General features: G+C 40.8%; 1 protein-coding gene across 2 annotated transcripts; it reads left to right on the top strand.

The window, feature by feature from the left end:
* Window positions 1-302: 302 nt before the first annotated feature.
* On the top strand, window positions 303-17928 carry PDCD2L (programmed cell death 2 like). Of its 2 annotated transcripts, none has more exons than XM_059044400.2 (7): window positions 303-434; window positions 548-714; window positions 870-930; window positions 2215-2588; window positions 3767-3877; window positions 8516-8664; window positions 17458-17928. In XM_059044400.2, exons 1-7 carry the CDS (start codon window positions 327-329, stop codon window positions 17586-17588), a joined length of 1101 nt encoding a protein of 366 aa, XP_058900383.1. In that variant the 5' UTR covers window positions 303-326; the 3' UTR covers window positions 17589-17928. The 2 variants fall into 2 exon arrangements, with proteins under 2 accessions (XP_058900383.1, XP_058900385.1); XM_059044402.2 differs by having other exon boundaries at window positions 309-434; window positions 2218-2588.
* Window positions 17929-17954: the final 26 nt, after the last annotated feature.

Genomic DNA, 17954 nt, shown 5'->3' with positions numbered 1-17954 from the left:
TGGGCCATGGCCGCTGGGCCTGTGCGTCCGGAGCCTGTGCTCCGCAACGGGAGAGGCCACAGCAGTGGGAGGCCCGCGTATTGAAAAAAAAAAAAAAAAGAGTGGATATATGTATATGTATAACTGATTCACTTTGCTGTACATCTGAAACTAACAACATTGTAAATCAACTATACTCTAATAAAAATTTAAAAAATAATAATAATAATAAATAAACGGTCTGAAGGGGGCGGGGCCGCCTCGCAGGCGCAGGCGGTGTGCTTGCGCAGAGAGGCGCACCCTCTCGGCTGCCGTAGTTCGCCTCTTCACGTGGGCGCCTTGTCGTCATGGCGGCCGTTCGGAAGCCGGTGCTGCTCGGGCTTCGAGATACTGCAGTGCACGGCTGCCCCACGGGGCTGGGCGCCTGGACCGCGAGCAAGCTGGGCGGCGTTCCGGTGAGGTGGGGCGCCGGAGCCGGGGTCGGCGGGTGCTGGTGAGGGCTACGGGGTGAGGGAGTGGGCGAGGTCTCGGGTAAGAGTCAGGGTCTCAGTGCCTCCCTTGCCCTCAGGACGCCCTGCCCGCCGTGGCAGCGCCGAGGCCAGTGTGTGAACTTTGCAGGCAGCCGCTTGCCCTGGTCGTGCAGGTGTACTGCCCTCTGGAAGGCTCCCCGTTTCATCGGCTCCTGCACGTGTTCGCTTGCCCCCATCCGGGGTGCGCTAGTGGCAGGGCGCGCAGGTAGGCGGACAAGTCCCGGAACTGCCCACTGGACTTCATACCGAGTGGGCGGGAGCGCGGGTGGAGGGCCAGCACCCGGCGCACCCGGAGGGGACTGGTCAGTCGTCTGGCAGTCGGCGATGGACCCTTCACCGCAGTTTTTCTTTACTATGAAGTTGGAAGGTGTTTCGTTCCCAGTGCCTGCAAATGCGAGAGAAAGAGACGCAGGACGCTCAGGTAAAGCGCTTGTGACTGTCATATTATGATCTGCTGTAATTTGAGGGTATTTTCCAGAATTTCGTTTAAGACACACTTTAAGCCATGTTCTTTGAAGTGCTTTGGAATGGTTTTTGCTTTTTTTAATGTTTATTTACTTTTTCTTATTAGTCATCCATTTTATACACATCAGTGTATACATGTCAATCCCAATCTCCCAATTCATCACACCACAATTTGCTTTTTTTTTTTTTGGTACTTCCTTAACGTCTTGTTAGTTGTTTTAGTTGTGCACTGAAGGTATGGAAGCACATAGCTGACTGATTTTTCCGTTTGGGAAAAGGTATGGGTGTGTACATACACATCATTATATATGTGTGTGTTTATAGTAAATATACTTACTGTGATAAGTATATGTGTATATAACAAACATTTAATACGACAAAACTCGAATTTATTAAATTAAAAAAATCAGGCAAGTTGGTAGCTACAGAACAAAATTCAGCTTCCCTTTGCCTGTGAATGCTGCTTTGTATATACACTGAATTCTTAATGTGTGCCAAGCACAGTAATAGCAATACTGGGAATAAAAAGATGGTGTCTGCCTATATTTGTCAGGGTTCAATTGCAGATAATAGAAAAGCACTTTGACTTTTTAAAGCTGAGACAGACTTAAAATTAGGTTTTTACTAACTTATTTGGATAGCCTGGAGGAGATGACTTCAGGAGTGACCTCCGGAACCACACCTCAGAACTGGCCTGTCAAGGAGCTGCTAACCTCTCTTGCAGTCAGGAAGCTGAGATGTGTTCCGGAGAATGGAAGCTGCCCTTGTCAGAACTGTTGACTCCAGAGCCTTGCTCTGTCTCCATCTACAGATCAGCTACCTTTTGCTTCAGGGCCCCTCTTTCCACTTCACTCTGTCTCAAGTTTGTGTCTCTCTCTAGACACAGACAGACCCCCCCGCCATCACACCTAGGACCCCAGGTGCTTAGGAGTCTGGGAAATGTAATTCTTTCTTACCATGTGCAATACATGAAGCACAACTGAAAGAGACGTTGAAGAAACCACTGTACTGCATTTGCCATGGTGCCCCTGAAAAGGAAACACAATATTTGTCACCTCCAACATGCTTTTGAGTAAACGGGGTCCAGGAAGTTGAATCAGAGTGTGCCAGAGTGGAGGGCGGGGGGTGCTGGTGTTAAGGCTCCCTCAGGAAGGTGAAGGGATGGGTGGCTCAGGAAGCCAAGGGAGTAGGTGAGATCACCCAAGTGTGCTTGAACCACATTCACTGGATATTTTTCCAGAAGCAGGAAGATGGCCTCACAGCTGAGGATTGGTGTGAAGGTGCAGATGACTGGGGAAGTGATGGTGAGGAGGCGCCTCCACTACAGGTTATCTCAGATTTCGGAAATGATTCCAGCAGTGCCAAAGACAGAGATTGGCCTGCCCAGCTCCAAGACCTCCGCCTGCAGGATACTGTCCCGGATGCTGCTCCTCCTGTGCCTCCTGGGGAAGGGATGGCCTTGCCTTCTGTGCTGCCGCAGTTCCTGCCCTACTACATCTGTGTTGTTGAGGAGGATGACTACAGGGACTTCGTCAGTCTAGATCATGCTCAGAGCCTTCTGAGGGAGTATCAACAGAGAGAGGGAACTGATATGGAACAGTTGCTTTCCCAAAGGTGAGAATGTGTACTGCTGAGCGTGAGAGGTGATTTGATCAGGAAGCTGCCACAGTAGGTACCCTTTGGTTTTACCCTCGTACCTGGGGAAACTTTTTCAGGCAGCACTTGTGTGTGTAGGACCTTTCTGCTTCACACCTCTCAGATGAGAAAGGGAGACAGACAAGGGGATCCTACCAGCCACCCTTGAGTTAGCTTGAAAACACTTGTTCTGTTTATAGGGACCCTCAGGAAAGTGAACAAACAGAAGTTAGGGATACCAAGTATTTACACAAGATTGTGTTTACTATCTCTTTAACTTTTCTGTTTTTAAACGTATAACAGAGACAGGTAAATTAGAAAAATGCCATTTGTTTATTGACTCTTGGCTGTGGCTCAAAACTGGCCTAGGACCTCAGAGACCCTCTCAGAGCCTCAATTCTCCCCTGTAAAATGGGAGTGATACTGATATCTGGGTGGTGTATCTCTTCACATGGTTTTTGGAGTTAAGTGAGAGAATAGGTCTTGAAAGGCTTTATAAACCAAAACCCTCTAAAGAAGTAAGAATAATCACTTTGCTATCATAATAGAATTACAATAGGATATTTGGAGAGTTGACCTGGTTCTTTACCAGAGCTGTATCATTTGTAAGCTTTTTCAGAATACTGTTGGAGTGTGTGAAGAAGTGTTGGTGTTTGAAAATAATCCATAATGGAGAAAGAAATGGAGAGAGTCATTGGACATAATGACTTTTTTTTTTTTTTTTTTTTTTTGCATTATGCGGGCCTCTCACTGTTGTGGCCTCTCCCGTTGCGGAGCACAGGCTTTGGATGTGCAGGCTGTGCGGCCATGGCTTACGGGCCCAGGCGCTCCGCGGCATGTGGGATCTTCCCGGACCGGGGCACGAACCCGTGTCCCCTGCATCGGCAGGCGGACTCTCAACCACTGTGCCACCAGGGAAGCCCAAGATGACTTTTTAAATTGCAAATAATTATCCAGAGTTGAAAATGGCTAGGAAGCAGGGCTTGAGAGAAGGGTTGCGGGAGGTTACTGATATTCATTATAAATTAGTAAATATATGATATTTACATTATGTGTATATATTACTTTGGTAAAGTTTTTAAAAATTGTGTACTTTTCTAAATACTGTAATTCGCTGGATATATACAGGCAAAAGTATTTTTTGCTTCTCTTTTTAGTCTTTCTAGTGATGGTGATGAAAAATATGAGAAGACCATAATTAAAAGTGGAGATAAGATGTTTTACAAATTCATGAAGAGAATTGCTGCTTGTCAGGAGCAGATTTTGAGGTAAAGGCACATTTTTTAAAATTGTTTTTCTTGATTGTAAAAGTAATGTATATTAGTTCAGGAAACACAGGAAAGCATAACAAGAAAACCAAAATCTACAGTATTCCTCAAACCATGAAGCTAAGATTTTAGTTTATTTTATTTATTTTTTATTTTTTTTGCGGTACACGGGCCTCTCACTGCCGTGGCCCCTCCCGTTGCGGAGCACAGGCTCCGGACGCGCAGGCTCAGCGGCCACGGCTCACGGGCCCAGCCGCTCTGCGGCATGTGGGATCCTCCCGGACCGGGGCACGAACCCGCGTCCCCTGCATCGGCAGGCGGACTCCCAACCACTGCGCCACCAGGGAAGCCCTAAGATTTTAGTTTATTAAGTTCACTTATTTTTTATGCATTTGTATGCACACATGTAAGTAGGTTTTGTGTATTTTTTTTAAAAAAATAATTGGGGTCATATAATTTTTCTCTTTTCTTTCTTTAAAAAAATATTCATTTATTTATTTAGGCTGCGCTGGGTCTTAGTTGTGGCCCACGGGATCTTTGTTGCAGCATGTGAAGTTGCAGCATGTGGGCTCTTAGTTGCAGCATGCAGGCTTCTTAGTTGCAGCATGTGGCCTCTTAGTTGCAGCTTGCAAGCTTCTTAGTTGTGGCATGCAGACTCTTAGTTGCATCATGCATGTGGGATCTTAGTTCCCTGACTAGGGATGGAACCCGGGCCCCCTGCATTGGGAGTGCGGAGTCTTACCCACTGGACCACCAGGGAAGTTCCTGTGGGATATTTTTATAATGGCAGTTCTTGGTGACCCTTGGATATGAGAGTAAAAGAAGGCAACAGAAGTGGTTTTGAGCTTCTGGCTTGTGAAATTGGGTGAGTGTTGATGCTGTTCTTGAGATGGGGGTTTAGGAGGCGTTTTCTGGGGTGTGGGGTCTTGATTTTTCTTGAACTACAGAGTGTGTCCTTATCAGTTTGACTTCCATCTTTGTAATTAAATCTTTGTTAGTTATAATAGTTTTGATTTTATTTCCCCTGTGCGTTCTGCTTTATAAGTTTCATATATTGAAGACGTAATACTTTGTAGTAAGTAACAAGTGCTCATAGGATATTGAATCATAGGTCTTGGAAGTTCATTGCCCAGGTCTTCCATTTCTACCTGTGAGTCCATGGGCAAGTAAGTCACTTAACCTTTCTTATCCTTAGTGCCTCATCTCTAACGTGAGGATGATGATACAACTACCTATTTCATAGGATTCCTATGAGAATTAAATGAGATGATGAGGCAAATACTCTGTAAAATATACATAAATACTGGCTGTTGTTTGAAATCCACTGTGCTATGTTTTGGGGAAGCAGAGATCTGTTAGGATCTTTTTGTTTTTTTTTTTTTTTTTAATTGGCCATGCTGCGTGGCTTGTGGGATCTTAATTCCCCAACCAGGGATTGAACCGGGGCCCTCGGCAGTGAAAGTGCAGAGTCCTAACCACTGGACCGCCAGGGAATTCCCTAGGATCTCTTAATAGCACTGGCATATTTATGTATTCTTCATCATCTTAGGACAGGGGTCTACTGAATCACCTAATTTCTGTAAATTCTTTGGCGATAAGGACAGTATATAACTCTCATGCAAAACAGAGTGCCCATGTATAGTAGGTATTTGGTGGAGCCAACACCTTTCAAATGTGGTATGGTTGAAAAGAACCTTGGTTTAGGTCTTAGAAGACTTGGCCTTGGGCAGGTGACTTTACCTTTATTTTCTCCTCTGTAAAATAGGCCTAATACCTACTTTACAGCATGTTTGGAAGGATTCAGTGAACGTATTTATTCATCCAGCAAATATTTATTGAGTCTGTTTTAGATGCTGCAGGTACAGCAGGAAATGACACAAAGTCTGTGTTTTTATAGCTTTAGCTTTCTAGTGAAGGAGGTTAAAAATAAATAGACGTGTTGTATGATTTCCACAAGTGATAAATGAGGAAAATAAAACATAGCTATTATAAGTAGGATGGCAGAGAGGCCTCAGAGGAAATGACATACCCAGCAGGTTATAGTATATAAAAATAATGACATAGGGAAAACTTGGAAAAATGGGTCCAGATAAAGTGGACAGAAAATCAAATGGTCTTTCTCCCCTAATACCTGATATGATGAATATAAAAGGTAAAAGTCAGCCAAAAATAAAATAGAAAAAAAACAAGTATTAAAAAGAAAATCCCGGGCTTCCCTGGTGGCACAGTGGTTGAGAATCCGCCTGCCGATGCAGGGGACACGGGTTCTTGCCCGGTCCGGGAAGATCCCACATGCCACGGAGCGGCTGGGCCCGTGAGCTGTGGCCGCTGAGCCTGCGCGTCCGGAGCTTGTGCTCCGCAGCGGGAGAGGCCACAACAGTGAGAGGCCCGCGTACTGCAAAAAAAAAGAAAAGAAAATCCCTTCCATCAACATTGAAATAAGGAAAGGAACTTAATACCATAAACCTCAGAGTGGCAGCTCAGGATATTATATCACTAAATGTCTAATACAGTTCTGGGTACCTCACATGTCTTTAAATATTTATTTTTGTAATTAATTTACTTTTCACAGAGGAAGGTAGATAAATTTCCGGAATGGTTTAGTGTGAGTTCTAAGCATACAGCCTTCTTCTTTCACGTCTTCAAAATATACTGATTAGCCCACAAAATCCTGAGAATTGCAGTAATAATCTTGAATCTGGAAAGAAGCAAATAGGAAAACAATCTGTATCTTCTGCTGTAGGGCTGTTGGCCAGAGAACTGGGTGTGGTGGGGTGATGATGCAGGGAATTAGGAATTGCCTCTCAGAAGCAAAAGTTGTTGACTAGTTACAGTAATGATAAAGAGGTCAAGGGCAGTTTCCTCCCCATTAAAATGGGATCTCCCAACATGTAAGACATTTTATACTATCTGAGAAGTAAAAGTGAAACTCAGGTGTTCTAGTAGATTGCATCTAGTCTTATAGAACCATATCCCCACCCCACTTCACCTACAGAAAAGTAGAAGAAATGAAAAATATGCTTGGAGAAGGGGAAAAGAGCAGACCTCTGATATGAGATAGACAGAAAATCAGTAAGAAAGCCCACACACTTTTGGAGAAAACAGGTGGTCTAAACAGAGTTGCCCCCTTCAGGCATGAGCTAGATGAAAAGTGGCACGTCACCCCTGTAATCATATTATCGACAGTAAAATTAAAGAAATGAATCGTACAAACAAAAATGAGCCAAGAACCATATCTGGAAGAAAACATGATCTGAGAACACATAATTCCCAGCAGAGTCTTCAAGATATAGAAGAACTTTGTAAGAAAATACATTCAGTAAAACCCAAGAGCTCAAAGTTGAGAAAATGAAGTAACTATGAGATGCCAAGGGAAATTGAATTGCTAAAGAAACCAAGCCACACATTACATATTGAATAAATTTAGAAATAATAAACTTGGCTGAAAATCGAAGTACTGACGTCGTGAAAAGAGTTGTGAAAATCTAGTGAATGCAGAAGAAAAAGACAAAGCAATTAGAAAGAAGGTGATATCTATGGAAGGTTGATAAATATAACTACTATAAGGATAATTGGTGTCCAAAATAGAGAACTCAACAAATGGATGAAAAACAATATTCAAAGATGAAATAGATGAAATAGGAAATTTTCCCCAAAATGAAATAACTGAATCTGCAAATATTAAAGTACAAGAGTGATTGAAGTGAGAGACCTTAACCTGGAGGTGGTTTTAAAAGTATTTTTGGGCTTCCCTGGTGGCGCAGTGGTTGAGAGTCTGCCTGCCGATGCAGGGGACCCGGGTTCGTGCCCCGGTCCGGGAAGATCCCACGTGCCGCGGAGCGGCTGGGCCCGTGAGCCATGGCCGCAGAGCCTGCGCGTCCGGAGCCTGTGCTCCGCGACGGGAGAGGCCCGCGTACCGAAAAAGAAAAAAAAAAAAAAAAGTATTTTCGATTAAGGTCTTACCGAATAGCACAGGGAACTATATTCTGTATCCTATGATAAACCATAATGGAAAAGAATATGAAAAAGAAAAAATATATATATATGTATAACTGAGTCACTATGCTGTACAGAAGCAGTTAAACACAACTTTATAAGTCAACTATACTTCGATAAAATTAAAAAAATTAAAGTCTGATAATTCCATCATTTTGGCTGTGGATCTCTTGGTATTCATTTTCTTTATGGGTCAATTTTTTCTGCTTCTTTGAATATCTAGTAACTTAAAAAAATTGTTTACTGGAAATTGTATGTTGAAGAACAGTAGATACTGAAGTTAATATTTATTCCTTAGGGGTGTATGCCTGTTCTTCTGTAAGGCCAGTACTGTGGCGGGCTGAGTCTTTTTAATCTGCAATTGAGCTGAGTCTGGGCTTTGTTGCAGTTTTAGTTAGATTCAGTTCAACATTAGCTTTAGTGCCTTCATCTAGACTTGGTAACCATTGATAAGAATTCAGATATCTTTCTATGATATACAACCTGGCAGCTAGTTTTCTGGGCCTTTGGATTTTCTTTGCTCTCTGGTTTTGCTCCGGATACTCTCCAAGAAAGAAACAAAATTTGCAAAGTGTAGTCTTAGATGTTGGAATGTGACTTGTACATGGCCCTGATTCACAGTTCTTTATTTCATTGCTCTAGGTATTCCTGGAGTGGAGAACCACTTTTCTTGACCTGCCCTACATCAGAAGTCACTGAGCTCCCAGCCTGCAGTCACTGTGGAATCCGAAGGATATTTGAGTTTCAGCTTATGCCAGCGCTGGTCAGCATGCTCAGAAGTGCTAATTTAGGTAATAAGCTGTTTGTTTGAGTTTGTGGATTTCTAGCACTAATTTGGAATTATTTTAAAAATGAAAGACTATTGTTTCATTTTTGTTTCCTTATAAAATATAAGCATATTACAGAAAATTTGGGAAATTAGAATTATTATTTTTTTAAATATTTATTTTATTTTAAAATTTTCTTTATTTTTTTTGGCTGCATCGGGTCTTAGTTGCGGCATGCAGGATCTCCGTAGAGGCATGCAGGCTTCTCTCTAGTTTGGCATGAGGGTTTTCTCTCTCTAGTTGTGGAATGCCGGGTCCAGAGCATGTGGGCTCTGTAGTTTGCGGCACATGGGCTCTCTTGTTGAGGCGCGCAAGCTCAGTAGTTGTGGTGTGTGGGCTTAGTTGCCCTACAGTGAAATTAGAATTATTTTAAGGAAACTTGTGTTGCTTCCATTTGGGGCTATTATAAATAAAGTTACCATCAACATTTGTGTACAAGTCTTTATATGGACATAGGCTTTTCGGTAAGTATCTAGGAGAAAAATGGTTGAATTATATGGTAGGTGTGTGTTTAACTTTTTAAGACATTGCCAAACTGTTTTCCAAGGAGACTGTGCCACTTATATCCCAGCCAGCAATACATGAGAGTTGCACATCCTTGGCAACACTTGATATGGTCTGTCTTTTTCATTTTAGCCAGTCTCACGGGTGTGTAGTGATGTCACATCATTTTAATTTGCATTTCTCTAACAACTAATGATTTTGAGCATATTTTCATGTTTATTTACCACTATATGTTTTCTTTGGTGAAGTATCTGTTCTAATCATTTTCTCTTTTTAAAAATTGGGTAGTTTGTCTTCTTATTATTGAATTTTGAGAGTTTTGTATCTATTCTGGATACAAGTCCTTTAGTATATAATTTATAAATATTTTCTCCAAGTCTGTGGCTTGCCTTTTTTTTTTCTGTTTTTTTGGTATGGACTTTATTCTTTAGAAGCTTTCAATTTACAGAAAAATTAAGAAATAGTACATAGAGTTCCCATATACCTCACACCCAGTTTCCCCTTTATTAACATTTTACATTAATATGGTACTTTTGTTACAATTAATGAACCAATATTAATACATTATTAACTAAAATCCATAGTTTATTTAGATTTCCTTAATTTTTACCTGATATCCAAGAGCCTGTCCTGGATACCACAGTGCATTTAGTTGTTGTGTCTCTTGGCCTGTGATGGATTTTCAGACTTCCTCATTTTTGAAGACCTTGACAATTTGGGGGAGTACTGGTCACTTACTTTGTAAGATGCCCCTATATTGGAATTTGTCTGATTTTTTTCTTATAATCAGAATGAGATTATGGGTTATTGAGAGGAAAATCACAGGGGTAAAGTGCCATTTTCTTCATGTCACACATGATATCAAGGGTGCATCTTTACACATTGACCGTTGACGTTAGCCTTGATCACCTGGTGTTTCAGGTTTCTCCACTTGGAAACAATTCCTTTTTCTCCCCCCAATCAGAATAAAATGACTTGTCTTTTTATTCTCTAAACAGTATCCTTTCAAAAAACAGTTTTTAATTTTGAAGAACAATTGATTAATTTTTTCTTGTATGGATCATGTTTTTAATGTCTTATCTAAGAAATAATTGCCTAGCCCAAGGACACTAGTTTTTTCCTAGTTTTATGTTTTACATTTAGATTTATGTCCATTTTGAGTTAAATTTTATATGTGGTGTGAGGTATGGATCAACTTCATTCTTTTCCATGTGAATATCCAGTTGTTTCAGCACCGTTTATTGATAAGGATATGCTTTCTCTGCTGAATTATCTTTTACCTTTGTTGAAAATTGGTTGTCCATATATGTGTTAATTTATTTGTGTACTCTCTATTCTGCATTCTGTTCCATTAATCTGTTTTTCTGTTTTGACACCGCTGCCACACTGTCTTGACTACTGTAGCTTTGTAGGATATGTAATCTGGTAGTGTCAATCTTGCAGCTTTATTCTTCCTTTTCAAAGATATTTTGACTCTTCCAAGTCCTTTGCATTTCTTTGTTTTTAAGAATCAGCTTGTCAATTTCTTTAAAAAGTAAAAGGCATTCTGGGGTTTTGATTGGGATTGCATTGATTCTCTGGATCAGTGTGGGGAGAATTGATATCTTAATGTTGAGTCTTCCAACTCATGTACATAGTATGTCTTTCTATTTATTTAGGTTCTCTTTAATTTCTTGCAGCAGGGTCTTATACTTTTCAGTGTATAGTCTTGCACATCTTTTTTCAGTTTTGTCTCTAATAGACAATCATGTCCTTTGGGGATGAAGACAGTTACTTTTTCCTTTCCTTAGCTGGCTGTCCATTTTTTCTTTTTCTTTTCTTTTCTTCTTTTTTTTTGCCTACTGCACTGACTAGAACCTCAATACAGTGTTGAATATAAATATGAGAGCAGACATCCTTGTCATATTTCTGATCATAGGAGTAAAGCAGTCAGTCTTTAATCATTAGGTAACTTAGTAACTTGTTAACTGTAGGGTTTTTTGTAAATGCTCTCATCAGGTTGAAGAAGTGCCTGTCTAATCCTATTTTTTTGCATTCTTTTTTTTTTTTTTAACAAATTTATTTAATTATTTATTTTTGGCGCGTTGGGTCTTCATTGCTGTGCGTGAACTTTCTCTAGTTGTGGTGAGCAGGGTCTACTCTTCGTTGTGGTGTGCAGGCTTCTCATTGTGGTGGCTTCTTTTGGTGTGGAGCATGGGCTCTAGGTGCACAGGCCTCGGTAGCTGTGGCATGTGGGCTCAGAAGTTATGGCTCACGGGCTCTAGAGCGCAGGCTCAGTAGTTGTGGCACATGGGCTTAGTTGCTCCGTGGCATGTGGGATCTTCCCAGAGTAGGGCTTGAATTTGTGAACCCTGCATTGGCAGGCAGATTCTTAACCACTGTGCCATCAGGGAAGTCCCTTTGAGTTCTTTTTAATAGCTGTGTATACAAGTATTATTTAAGTCATGTTAACAAATTTTTGCATGGTAGTTGTCTACCAGTTTCTGTTGCCATCAGCCACATAGGAGGTTGTTGATATCCCAGCATCTGGTACAAAATTTTGGAAAAGTTTTGCAAATATTGTTAAAAACGTCATTTTGTAACCTAGCAATTCCACCCAAAAGAATTGAAAACATATGTACACCAAAACCTGTACACAAATGCTCGTATCAGCATTATTCAAAATACCCCAAAAGTGGAAGTAACTGAAATGTTCATCAACAAATCAGTGTACAAACAAAATGTGGTATCTCCAGTGAGTATTATTCTGCCATGAAAAGAAAGGAAGTACTACATGATAAAGGTGCTACAAATAGTTGTGCCTTGAAAACATTATGCTAAGTGAAAGAAGCCAGACACAAAAGGCTACAAATTATATGATTCCACTTATATGAAGTGTCCATAATAGGCAAATCCATTGAAACAGAAGATTAGTGGTTGCTTGTACCTGGAGGCAGGAGAGAATGGGGAGTGACTACTAACAGGTATGGGCCTGGGGTGTCTTTTAGGGGTGATGAAAATGTTCTGGAGTCTGATAGTGGAGCTGTTTGTATAACTATGTGAATATGCTAAAAACCAATGAACTGTAGCTTTAAAACGGTAAATTTTATGGCATGTGAATCATATTTTAATTAAGAAAAACACCGTGTAAGCAGCTGCACAAACTCATAATGCCTTTGGTGATCCTTATAAGGATGACAGGAACAACAATTATGACAGCAAAGTGATCATTATAACAATTAGGTTTAATGGAGGAAAAACATTTTTTTTTAATATTTATTTTTTGGCTGCGTTGGGTGTTAGTTGCGGCACTTTGGATCTTTGTTGCGGTGCATGGGCTTCTCTCTTGTGGCACGTGGGCTCAGTAGTTGTGGTGCACGGGCTTAGTTGCCCCGTGGCACGTGGGATCTTAGTTCCCCGACCAGGGATCGAACTGGCATCCCCTGCATTGGAAGGTGGTTTCTTAACCACTGGACCACCACGGAAGTCCCAATGTAGGTAATTAAGCCAACTTAAATAATGAACATTCATTCTTTAGGAAAAATCGTTAGTTTTATTTTGCCCTTTTATGTATTGATAATATGTAGTTGAAATTTTTCCTGTTGCATATGTTTTTTTAACCAGTATTTCTACAAATTAATGTTATTGATGCCAATCCTGTGAGCCCTTAACTTTTTGAGATCTTCATATTTTTCTTGCTGAGGTATTTATTCTGCCTCTTCCTTGTTTGTTACACATCCTCCTCTTTTTTTTTTTTTTAACTAGTTTTGTGTTAGGTTTTCACAGTTCAAAAATATATGGGTTTCTCTCAGTCTTTATTGTTGTTTTTTTCTTTTCTGTTTAAAATTCTAAGTCAAAAAGTCTATCTCCTAGTTGTTTTTCTAGAAGATTGGCTTTGTAAAATATTTAAATCATTACTCCATGCAATGTTAAGTTTACTTACATTGTTGTGACACGGATCTCCATAACTTTTTCATCTTTCAAATCTGAAGCTCTGTACCCATCAAACAACTCCCCACAACCTCTGGTAACCACCATTCTACTTTCTACTTCTATGAATTTGACTACTGTAGGTACTTCATATAAGTAGAATTATAGTATTTGCCCTTTTGTTATTGCCTTACTTCACTTAGCATAATGTCCTTAAGGTTCATCCATGGTAGCATGTGTCAGAATTTCCTTCCTTCTTAAGGCTGAATAAATATTCTATCATATGGATATACCCATTTTGTTTATCTGTTCATTGATGGACACTTGCTTTTACCTCTTGGCTATTGTGAATAATGCTGCAATAAACGTGGGTATACAAATATCTCTTTGAGATCCTACTTTCACTTCTTTTGGTTATATACCTAGAAGTGGAATTGCTGGTCATTCTATTTTATATTATTTTTTCGAAGAACCACCATACTGTTTTCCATAGTGGCTGCACCATTTTATATTCCCAGTCAACAGTGCACAAGAGTTGCAATTCCTCCATATCCTCACGAACACATATTTTCTGTGTTTTTCATAGTAGCCATCCTAATGGGTGTGAGGTGCTACCTGATGGTTTTGATTTGCATTTCCCTAATTATTAGTGATGTTGAGCATCTTTTCGTATCAGTGACTTATTAGTCATTTTCATATCACTTTATGTTAATGTCTATGCAAGTCCTTTGTCCATTTTTAAATCAGCTTATTTATTTTTGTTGAGTTGTAGGAGCTGCTTATATATTCTAGATGTTAACTCCTTATCAGATATGATTTGCAAATATTTTCTCTCATCCCACTGATTGTGTCCTGTGATGCACATAAGTTTTTAATTTTGATATAGTCCAATTTGTCTGTTTTTACTTTTGTTGCCTGTGTTTTGCTGTCATATCCAGGAAATCCTTATCATGTACTTCGTTTTAATTTATTTATTATTTATTTATTTATTTAATGGCTGCGTTGGGTCTTCGTTGCTGCGTGCAGGCTTTCCCTAGTTGTGGTGAGCGGGGGCTACTCTTCGTTATGGTGCCTGGGCTTCTCGTTGCAGTGGCTTCTCTTGTTGAGGAGCATGGGCTCTAGGCACATGGGCTTCAGTAGTTGTGGCTCGCGGGCTCCAGAGCATAGGCTCAGTAGCTGTGGTGCACAGACTTAGTTGCTCCGTGGCCTGTGGGATCTTCCCAGAGCAGGGCTTGAACCCATGTCCCCTGCATTGGCAGGCAGATTCTTAACCACTGCGCCACCAGGGAAGTTCCTAGGTAATGGGTTCTTTATTCAAGAGGCCCTAGTTTCTAAAAGATCCTCTGAAATTAAGAGAATTATATTCATTCCGTACATTTCAATTTTGAATAGTATGCATTTGGCTCCTTTACTATAATAGATAAGGAAATGTATACCCTACTCCATCTCCAAATATTTTAGTATAATTTTTGCCTTATCAAGGTTTATAAGTCTGTATTTTATAGCCATAATTCTCACAGCTGTTTAGCCTATGAATTCTTTATTTTGACTGTTCTCTCCTAGCTGGAATCTATCAAGTAATAGCCTTAAAGAGGGCTCGTAGGTGTTGTTCTTACTTTAGAATGTGTGTGCTGGTCTGCCTTTATATTTGAAGGACAACTTATGTATAAAGTTCTTAAGCCCCACTTTATTTCTTCAAAACTTTGTAATCGCCCATGCTGTCAACAGTGAGAGCCCCGCCAGTCCTTTTATCTGGTACCTCCTGTCATCTCCCATGGCTGCGTCTCACCGGGAAGTACGTTTTGGCATTGAATGTTGCTTTGTAGAAGAAGTCTGAGGGTGGACTGATTTCCACCCCCCACCTCCACCGCCACCACCTTTGTAACTAACCTTATGCTAGGATGCCTGTAGAATTTTATTTATGAAGTCTGGGCACTGAACTAACATATATAGTCTTGCCGTCCCATTGTTCAGTAATCCTTTTATCGTGGGACAGGATAGGTCTTCCGACCTATATATTTAGTTTTTCTTCCTTTTTATTTCTGAGTAGCTTTTCTATTGAATTTGTAGCTTTTCTACGGAAGCAGCTCTAGTTGCTTTGGTCACCTTTCTCCTCTCAAATGCATGCTTTTCCCTTTCCCTCTACATTCATTGAGATTCTCTCAAGCCTTTTTTTCTATCTGTAATTGTTTCACCTGTCTTTTCTGTTTCTTGTGGTTTCTGATGTTTTTCATTGGATGTGTAATGGGACTGGTTTTTTTTTGTTTTTTTTTGTTTTTTTTTCTTGCGGTATGCGGGCCTCTCACTGCGGTGGCCTCTCCGGCTGCGGAGCACAGGCTCCGGACGCGCAGGCCCAGCGGCCATGGCTCACGGGCTCAGTCGCTCCGCGGCACGTGAGACCCTCCCGGACCAGGGCACGAACTCGCGTCCCCTGCATCGGCGGGCGGACCCTCAACCACTGCACCACCAGGGAAGCCCAATGGGACTGTTTTGATCTCCATATGCCGTGTCTTTCTCCTCCCCCTCCCTCATCCCCCAAATGTGGCAGGTCTCTGGGCTCGTGTATAGTACTCAGCTACTTGCTATTTTATTCTAATTCCTTACACCTCCTTCTTTCCTCTCCTGGTGGTTACTAGTACTGAGTTTCAGCCTTCTAATGCCCTCTGAAAACTGCCTGTTGCTCATTCTAGTTGGGAATTATCTCAAATTCACCACATTATTTTTTCAAAATCAGCTCTATTTTGGCCTTTCTTTGTACTGTCTTTGATTTTCTTTCCATTATTGCTGTCTACATTTTTTTAAAGTATTTCTCTTTTGCTGCTGCAAACCAGTTGCCCAACTCCTCCTTTTGACTTCTGTTTTCCTATTCTGATTTCAAGAGGAGTTCTTGTTGCTCATGTTCTCTTGATGACATTCTTCGTGGCTCCATCCATCAATAAACTTCTATAAATTCTTAGGATTTATTTTCTACTTTTTGCCTGTATCCTTTCTTGGAGGTAGTGTTCTGTCAGTGTGACATATTTTTAAATGATCTTCAATGTCAGATAGTCTAGACATTTGTAATGAAGACTAATTGAGATTTTTTGTTTATTTTCAAAGTATATTTTACTGGGACTTCCCTGGTGGTCCAGTGGCTGGGACTCTGTGCTCCCAATGCAGGGGGCCTGGGTTCGGTCCCTGGTCAGGGAAGTAGATCCCACATGCTGCATCTAAGATTTCGCATGCCACAACTAAAGATCTCACATGCCGCAACTAAGACCCGATGCAGCCAAATAAATAAATAAACATTTATTTTAAAAGTAGTATATTTTATTGATAAATCTGTGGGGGTTTTTTGCAATCAGCAGTCACTTTTTGTAGGAATACTGCAACTGTATTGTGACTGAAAACTAGTGAGCACTGTTTTTGCTTTAAGTAATTATTTTTTCAGTGTGTAAGTTAGATTCACTCCCTGTGGCAACGCCAATTACCCTGATATTGAGCCATCTTTTTCCTTCCTTTGTATTATCTTCTAATTGCTTAACCTTTTTGTTTAACAGTTAACGCTTAAGATGTGCCAGGCTCTGTTCTAAGTATCTTACATGTATTGGCTTATTTACTCCTCCTTACGGCAATCTTATCCTCATGATAAATATAGTCATTATAACATAGAGGTGAAATCACTTGCTCTGGGTGGTAGAGCTGGGCTTTAAACTCAAGCAGTTTTGTTCCAGAGTCTGGGCTCTATCCACTAAGCAAACTTTGAATTTTTTTTTTGATGGGTATACTACTTTATTAACATTTAAATTTCACTATGAGTTCAAGAATATGCTAGCCATTTGTTCATATTTTTGAAATAAAGACAAAATAGGCAAACAGCTTTGAAGGTGCGATGTATTTAACACTGCACAATATATTCACCAACTAGACAGTCGAAGGGGTGGTATGACTATACACTTAGGAGCACCAAGTACAGGAACAAGCCCTGGACTTGGAAGAAAAAGCTGCCATTCAGGACTGAACAGAGGTCTTTGGTTGCTGACAGAATCTCCCCTTGACTTCAGACGTGAGACAAACTGAGGGAGTCAGTCAGTATACAAAAACCACTGCCTTTAGTAACAGGATGGACTTGCCAGAACCAATTCAGATTGTGGGGACCAGTCTGAAGTGAGCAGGATTGGCTGGAGGCTGGAAATGTTGCAGCTGGAGGCCATCATCGGCAGATGACAGCAGCCATGTTCTAAAAATCGCTGATTTCTACACAAGTTCCTAAGATGCTTTCTCTAAACAGGGCAAACTTTTAATATTGAGTGTATTGCATAAGTTTTCTCTTTGCTGGAATCCTGAATATGGTGTATTTTTCAGGCCTTTCTGTGGAATTTGGAACCATTCTAATATACACATGTGAGAAGAGTTGCTGGCCTCAAAATCATGGGACTCCTGTGGAAGAATTTTGTATTATCCAAGAGGACCCAGATGAATTATTATTTAAGTAGTGCATTTCCTTTTGTGTTTTTTTGTTGTTTTTATTTATTTTTGGCTGCGTTAGGTCTTTGTTGCTGCACGTGGGCTTTCTCTAATTTCGGAGAGCAGGGGCTACTCTGCTTCTCATTGCAGTGGCTTCTCTTGTTGCGGAGCACGGGCTCTAGACACATGGGCTTCAGTAGTTGTGACTCATGGGCTCTAGAGCGCAGGCTCAGTAGTTGTGGCCCACGGGCTTAGTTGCTCTGTGGCATGTGGGATCTTCCTGGACCAGGGTGGATTCTTAACCACTGTGCCACCTGGGAAGCCCTTTCCTTTTGTTTATATAAATTAAAGCAAATTTTAATGTTTAAATTGTGTTTTTACCTCATTTTGACTCA

This window comes from Kogia breviceps, chromosome 18 (genome assembly GCF_026419965.1).
Source record: "Kogia breviceps isolate mKogBre1 chromosome 18, mKogBre1 haplotype 1, whole genome shotgun sequence".
NCBI classification, from domain to species: Eukaryota; Metazoa; Chordata; class Mammalia; order Artiodactyla; family Physeteridae; genus Kogia; species Kogia breviceps.
Note: the sequence above shows the minus strand (reverse complement) of the source record. Positions and strands in the feature narration are given on the sequence as shown.